The sequence below is a fragment of the Vigna umbellata genome, chromosome 3 (genome assembly GCF_029865625.1).
Source record: "Vigna umbellata cultivar VRB3 chromosome 3, Vumbellata_1.0, whole genome shotgun sequence".
In the NCBI taxonomy this organism is placed as follows: Eukaryota; Viridiplantae; Streptophyta; class Magnoliopsida; order Fabales; family Fabaceae; genus Vigna; species Vigna umbellata.
In genome coordinates this window covers 375,702-383,532 of record NC_142167.1, presented here as the reverse complement: position 1 = coordinate 383,532, position 7,831 = coordinate 375,702, and the positions used below count along the sequence as shown (strand labels likewise).

At 37.1% G+C, this 7,831-nt stretch overlaps 1 protein-coding gene across 2 annotated transcripts; it reads right to left on the bottom strand.

The window, feature by feature from the left end:
* Positions 1-846: 846 nt before the first annotated feature.
* On the bottom strand, positions 847-5,352 carry LOC124821445 (G-type lectin S-receptor-like serine/threonine-protein kinase At4g27290). 2 transcript variants are annotated; one of them, XM_088108991.1, is made up of 9 exons: positions 4,866-5,352; positions 3,235-4,011; positions 3,135-3,164; positions 2,697-2,810; positions 2,387-2,538; positions 2,096-2,306; positions 1,764-2,001; positions 1,539-1,692; positions 847-1,222 (listed from the first exon to the last, which is right to left on the bottom strand). In XM_088108991.1, exons 1-9 carry the CDS (start codon positions 5,350-5,352, stop codon positions 914-916), a joined length of 2,472 nt encoding a protein of 823 aa, XP_087965117.1. In that variant the 3' UTR covers positions 847-913. The 2 variants fall into 2 exon arrangements, with proteins under 2 accessions (XP_087965117.1, XP_087965116.1); XM_088108990.1 differs by lacking the exon at positions 3,135-3,164 and having other exon boundaries at positions 2,387-2,535; positions 2,697-2,822; positions 3,232-4,011.
* Between the last annotated feature and the right edge of the window lie 2,479 nt (positions 5,353-7,831).

The window sequence follows — 7,831 nt, the reverse complement described above, 5'->3', positions numbered from 1 at the left end:
TGAAATTAGTAATAACCGATGGGTATATTTTTAGAAATATGAGAATTTTGGGATGAATTAAGTCTACGATGAAAAAAAGTGGTATTTTTTATGGTACAATATTTCTGTTTGATGGTCAATGAGCTTAAAAAGTTTTTTTCTTTTAGTTTCTAAAATTATCAAAGTGATGATTTTATGGTGTCATAATTGATTATGATCAACTGTTGTTTGATGGTGTGTATGATAAATATTTAAGGTTTTTGACAAACAATTATCTCTGCAAAATATGTTAAGTACATGAAAAGTTTAATTAATTTGATTATGATGTTTTGAAATGGATTGTGGACGAAACACGAATCATAATACGTATATGATTAAAGGAATTGGTGTTAGAATGGATTGAGGAATTAGTGAGTTTTGTGGATCATTGGGTTGAACATAACACCAGGTTAATTGGCTAACTTATGTTATTTTAGTTATTGGAATTGTCACTGTATATTTTTAAGTGCATGAACATTGGACAACTTTGGTAAAATTGAGCTTCTCATTTTGCCTCTCTAAAGTTTTAGAGAATGATATGGAAAGAGAAAATGTTGCTTCAAGACAGATGTGAACCTTTTCTATTTCGTATTGATGACATTAGGGGATGGATTTTGCAAGCACAAACTGTGTTCTACATGTAGAATATTGGCACACAAGGGCTCGTCTCCTTGTGGTGTACTTTCCTCAAGGTCACAGTGAAAGGGAAAGTAATATATAATACAACTTGTTGAAATTTGTCGAGATTGTAAACGATCTTGGTGATGACAGAGTAAACAGTTTTGCACTTTAAAATTAAACTGAAAGTTTGAAAACACATATACAATATACACAAGTTTCAACATATTTGAACAGCATTTCATTTACATAACTATATCATTACTTGAAATATGTTCTATCGCACCTCTAAGGATGAAATTGAAACTTCATTTACTGAACACTTTTCATATTGCTTTGAAGATTCAGTGTCAGCAATATTATCTTTTCCTATATAGAAGCCAGGTTCGCTTGGTTTTGGTAGCAACTTCTCACCATTTAACATCAAAACAACAGATGACATGTTAGGCCTATTTTCTGGATTCTGTTGTACACACAACAGACCCACATGAATGCACCGCAGTATTTCTAAACATAAGTCTCCACCATCATCTAATATCTCATCCATTAACTCCAGTGGCCTTTCTTCATTCCATAATCTCCACGCCTGATATGACAAATAGGAATATCAAGAGTGAGAGTTCATTCCCTACTCAAAATTTCTATTCAAACATACAGGAGTTTCAATGGATGATAAAACTAAAAGCAAACTTTCATGTTCCTATGATGTGTTCAAAACCTTTTAGATGATTATTTGGGAGGGTACGAGTGTTGGTGTGGAGTTTACTTTCAACTATAGTTCAATTACATTGAGTATATGCACGAATTAGTTTTCATTTTAAGTTTCATAATTCTTCAGGTTTGACTTAGACAAACAAATGATATAAGGAAACCAAGTTATCAAGAAACCACTTCAAGCTTACATGGCCAAGAAGGTTGAGAAGATGATGGTGAGGGTCATGAAATCCACGATTCTTCCTTCCACTAATCATCTCAATAACAATTACACCAAAACTGAAAACATCAGATTTGGTTGAGAAAGAACCATGCACTGCATATTCTGGAGGCATATAGCCACTGCAAAACAGTATCAAAGTAAGGAGAAGTGGTTGTGTATAGCTTTGTTAAACAAAAATTAAGTTTCTTACTGCGTTCCCATCACTCTGCTTGTATTTGCTTCAGCTTGATCTATTCCAAATATTCTTGCTAATCCAAAATCTGATATTTTTGGAGTCATATTGTCATCAAGAAGAATGTTACTTGTTTTGATGTCTCTATGTATTATTCTAAGTCTGGAATCTTGATGAAGATACATAAGACCCCTAGCTATTCCCTCGATAATTTTCAACCGCTTAGCCCAATCTAGTAATTTGCCTCGCATTGTATCTGGCAACATTCGTTTTGTCAAGTTAGCATGGAAATAACACGAAGGCAAGAGAAAAATCAAAGCAAAAAATTTGATGGGAGTGAAAGAAGAAACCAAAAATAAAGTAATCCAAACTTCTGTTGGGCATGAATTCATATATCAACAACTTCTCGTCTTGTTGAATAGAACAACCAAGAAGTTTTACAAGATTACGGTGTTGAAGTGTTGCCATCAACTTTACTTCATTTTTAAACTCCTCAGTTCCCTGTCTCGAAGTTTTTGAAAGTCTCTTGACTGCAATCTCTTGTCCATCTATCAACTTTCCCTAGTAATGATTTTGAGAATTTTGGTACTTCACAATCAGTACGAATAACTTGCTAACCAAGAACAAATTTGACCACCTACCTGGTGTACTGTTCCAAAACCACCTTCTCCTAACTTGTTTGTGTTAGAAAAATGATTTGTGGCAATATCAATGGTTGAAAAATCAAACATTTTCGGCAAGCTGCTGTTTTCCTTCTCCATCATGTGCTTCCAGGGAATAGCTTTTTTCACTACTGCCAATGTAGCAGAGACATGAATTGCTTATAAATAATATTATATTTGTGCTAATGTTAACCAGATAAATAATAAACTTGAAAAATAATCTTTGATTTCAATATTATTCTTCTTTTCATTGAAATGTAAAATACTTCATAAATTATAAATTCTTCACCTGGCTTGGGTTGCTTCATCCCTTTCATACGTTTTGAAGTCGCCCACACAAGAATTGTTAGTACAACTATGAATGAAACAAGTCCTACCACAATCCTCGCAAGTCTCTTCTTATAACTTCTTGGATCTGAGGAATGAAATTAGTGTCAATCCACAAGTAGCTCTAAGCTTACAATTCGGGGCAAAACAAAAAAGGAGAAAGGCATGTTATACAGCACAACTTCAACTTGGAAGCTGATTTGTAACCGCTAGTTCCAACCTCTGACACATTACTATTGGCCATATATGCTTGTTGATGGTAAGCAGAATCTAGTATTATTATAATTTCATCTTGTTACTTGTCTAATATAATTTACAAATTTGATGGAATGCAATGGTTTAAATGTTTTGAATGCAATGCAACAGAATGCATTCTTTGATGGAACCAAGTAAAATTCCATTTTATTCCTTTTTTTTCTATTAATTCCAACTTATCATAAATTATATTTCATCTAAACCTGACAAAAAGGCATAAGAGGGAATTGGAATGAAATTACCACGTTCAGAGAATGACAGTCGTATATGAATTTCTTGCCCTCGATCAGGGTGTTTTCTCATGTCCGCAATGTCATGGAACCAAAGCAAACAACCACTCCCACCATCTCTGATATCTGAATTTGCATACGCAGTACAAGAGCAATTTCTCAAACACAGTGTCTTACATTCCTTAAGGCTCAAGCTCCTGTTAAACCAGGAAGAAGACGTTTCAGGAAGCTTTATTCCTGTGTACTTCTTAAACCAATCTCCATAATCACAACTTAAATTTGTTCTTCTGACACAACCACCAGACCAATCATGAGAATCCCACTTTGCTTGAAACTTTGGTGTGAATCCTTGCAACCATTCACATATTGGAACATTATTAACATTGCAGATAGAGTTGACATCACAAGTGGAAAAATATTCACACTGATCTAGTGGATAACTGTATACAGTATCCCAACTTTGTCTTTCTTTTGACCATAGAACACGCTCTGTAGCCCCTCCTGGATTGAGCTTAAGCATTGTTCTACTAAGCATTGAACTGTCTAACGTTTCATATCCATAAGAAACACCTTTGTTAGTGAACTCAAGAGAGAAATTCAAGAATCTGAACATTCTGTCCGAAGAAACACCACTGAAAATATAGCCATTCCAAGGCCCTGTGCTGTAAAAAATTTTAGTTCCGTTTGTAGTAACTTGTTGAGGATAGCCCTTTGTATCGATCATAAAAGAAAACTCACCTTCAGCTGGATCATTTTTGTCCCTCCAAGACGTGAGATACTGATATGGGCCGGGTTTTGCACCAAACTAGGCATATTTGCCTATAATATTACCAAAATGGGCAAATTCAACCAAATTTACGAAAATGGGGAAGTCGTGGGGGGCCCAAACGACTTCAAATGAAGAAGTCGTGCCCCTCCTGCACGACTTCACACTGTTCATAGCAACAGTGTTGAAGTCGTGCACCCCAAAAACGACTTCAAGACTTTGTAATCGATTACAATGTAATGGTAATCGATTACAGAATGTTGAAATCATGACCACCCTGCACGACTTCAAATTTGTATGCCACCAAAAGCACTGGTAATCGATTACAAAACATGTGTAATCGATTACCAGGTTGTTTTGGTGCAAGGCAGAAGCGGACGCTCGTCCAGGCAGAAGAGGACGCTCGTCCACCCAGGCAGAAGAGGACGCTCGTCCAGCCAGGCAGAGAGAACGCTCGTCCAGAAAGCTAAGAGGACGTTCGTCCATCTAGCTAAGAGGACGCTCGTCGAGATGCGCTAAGTGGACGCTCGGCAGGAGAAGTGGACGCTCGTCCATTTTCAGTGAACGCTCGTCCACATACAGATCGTCCGCGCTCGGACGCAACAAAGGGGCGCAGGGCGCGCGATTTTTTCAGAAAGTTTCAACACTCTGTAATCGATTACCAAATCAATGTAATCGATTACAGGATCCAGAAGTCGTTTTTGGGATGCACGACTTCAACACTGTACCTATGAACAGTGTGAAGTCGTGCAGGGGGGCACGACTTCTTCTTTTGAAGTCGTTTTGGCCCCCACGACTTCACTTTCGGTCAAATTTTGCCTATTTTGGTAATAAAGAAGGCATATTTGCCTACTTTGGTGCAAAAGCCGATATGGGCCAGTAACAAAATCACTTTTGAGTTTCATTCCTGCAAGTAAAGTGTCTCCAGGATAATCAAAGCTTTGCCACAAGAAGTTGTTTGAGCTCTCTCCGTCTTTGACAACAAGGTTTCCTGATTCTAAAAGCTGCATGACTGGTTTCACTGCAATTTTTGATGAGTTGGAGGACCACACTCTTCCTCCGGAGCCATCAAGAATGACAAGATCTCCTTGATGAGTAAGTTTCAGAACTGCTGTTGAGTTTTGTGCTGGGACATTCCTGTTGGCAACCCACACAATAGTCCTAGGTAATGTGCTCGTGTACCATATACCAAAATATTGTCTTGTTGAGTTTTCAAAGTCAAAAAATCCTGCTTCGAAGGTTCCTGCAGAAGAAATAAGTGTGTCATGATATTGTAAGGACTGATTTGGGGTGATAAGTGTATATTGATGAGAGGAGGTGAGTATGAAACAAAAGAAGATTAGCATGAGAATCTGTCGGCTCTCCATTGTGTTTCTGTATGTTTGTGATGGTTACTACTACCATGCACTCTTAAACACATATTCTATATTACGTTCAAACTGGTTAGTCAACTCTGCCATTTTGATCATTTCAAAATTTCCTTTTAAAATTGATTCTAAATACATCGCCAGGTTAACTGTGAGAACCTGATAATTAATATACACTAATTCATTCTCTGATCACTATTTTAATGCACCGTGACACGTCAAAATGCACTCACACTTCCACTGCATGCGCCTGCCATGTGTCACGGTTTGAGCATTCTGAGAATGGTTAGTGGGAGACAAGTGGCGTGTGGAGGTTGGGGAGTTTATTCTGCATAGGAAGAGAAAAATAATTCTGGAAACTCTCCCTCTTCCTCCTGCATGCTTCATCTCCTTCTCAGAATTTCTGTTTTCGATTTCTCTGCTTTTCTCTAAACCGTGTTCATCTTCTCCCTAAGATCACTCACTATCAATTCCTCCAATCCTATTTCAGACACCATAGAAACCTTCCCTGCACTGTGAACAGCATTCTGATCCGAACAGAATTGAGAACTGAACTGGTAAGTTCTCATCTCTGCACCTTCGTCCATTTGGTTCATGCAAACCAAAATTCTGGTTGCATGCATGAGTTAGAAGTCTGATCTGCTTACGGTTTTGGTGTGTTAGATTAAGTGGAAGTGGTTGAGTGAAATTCTGATAGAAAGCTGTGAGAGCACGAGAGAAACTCTAAACAATTGAAGTGAACTGCTTGATAAGGTAAGGGAAGCTTATATGTTTAATTTATACTGTATGTTGAATGATCTGAGTTGCATGAATGAAGAATATAAGATTTGAGTTGTATGGATGATCACTGTTATTGTGCATGTATGAATTTCATGAAGTTGAGCTGTTATGAATGGTTACTGAGATCTGATATGAATTCTGGTTTTGATTGAACTGTTATGGATGAACACTGACTTTTATGTATGATATATGTTGTTGATCTTGATGAAAAAGCATGTTGAATTGATTATGTATGAATGGAATATGTTTATGATATTTGGAAGGATTTGGATATTGAAACTGTATGATAATGATGTTGAAGGTGAATTAAATCTGGAATGGAAGTTATAAAGTTTATAAAAAATGAAATCTGGAAAATTCTGTTAAGTTTGAGAAATCTGGAATTTTAATCTGCCCTTTTATGAATGACGCTCGTCACTGTACGGTCATAGACCGTTCGGTTTTTCATTAAAATAACTTAGTTGGAATTCGTTCATTTGGAATGAATTCTGCTCGAGAACGAGCGTCCCCAATTTAGTGAATGAGCGTTCGTTTCAGCTCAGTTTAGATAAATAGTTGAAACTTTATAAATACGTGACGTTCGGCCTCATGTCGAGCGTTCGTCCTTAATGTCGTTCGACCTTATGTCGAACGTTCGTTCTACAGAGCGTTCATTCTTATACTGAACGTTCGTCTGAATTGGCGTTCGGTCCTATACCGAAGCGTTCGTCTTAAATAGCGCTCGGTGTATATCCAGCGTTCGTTTTAATTCGTGCTCGGTCATTGACCTAGCGTTCGTCCAAAGCAGGGTTCGGTTTCTAACTGAACACTCGTCCTTATTATTGAATTCTGAGCGAACGTAATTGACGTTCGTCCAAAGTGAATTTCTGAACGTTCGTTCATTGACAGTAAGAGTTGTTTTCTGTACTTTAAATATTCTGGTTATTTATCTAAGTTATTCTGTAAGATGTTTATTTCTCTTGATTCAACCTAAAGTTCTTGTACTCAACATCTTCTAAGTATTATTCTGAACTTCTAAATTCAATCTCATTTAAATTCTTTAAGAATTCTTAACGTCCATCAATGAATAAGAGTTCGTTTCTTTTGTTCAGAAACGTGAAATCAAAGGTTCTGTAATAAGTTCGTTTTATTTGATTAAAGAATGCATGACGTTAATGTTAAGAGAGTGGAACACAGAATGGAAAGATTATAACTATGAAAGGATTTGATGGTTGAACACTATATGGATTGAATCTATGATTATGGATATTGGATGAGCGTTCCAGGGAGGAACGTCTCTTATATGATTGAATATTGAATTGGTAAAGTATGACTGTGGTTAGTTAATGCTGGCTTGGTCCATCCTGATATTCCGTGATGCTCATCTTCACGTAGAAGGGGGTAGTCATGTGTGGGAATGGCAGGAGGTCTTCGTATCCCTCACTTAGCAGGGGCGAAGGATTAACCTCAAGTGGAAGCTGATTAGGTATATCCCGGCTACTACACCACTTGGGTGCAAGGACGCCTGTAACTACATGGTTCATACAGTCCGGACGGTCTGTCTTATATATATTTATATGTTAAATTATATGATTAAGTTACTTGATGAATGTGTGAATTGAATCATGAACTGTATGTATGTTGTATTAATTAAACAATATAAGCTTACCCTTGCAATGTTCCATGTGTTGTCTGCTGTTTATGTATGTCCGTCTTGTCA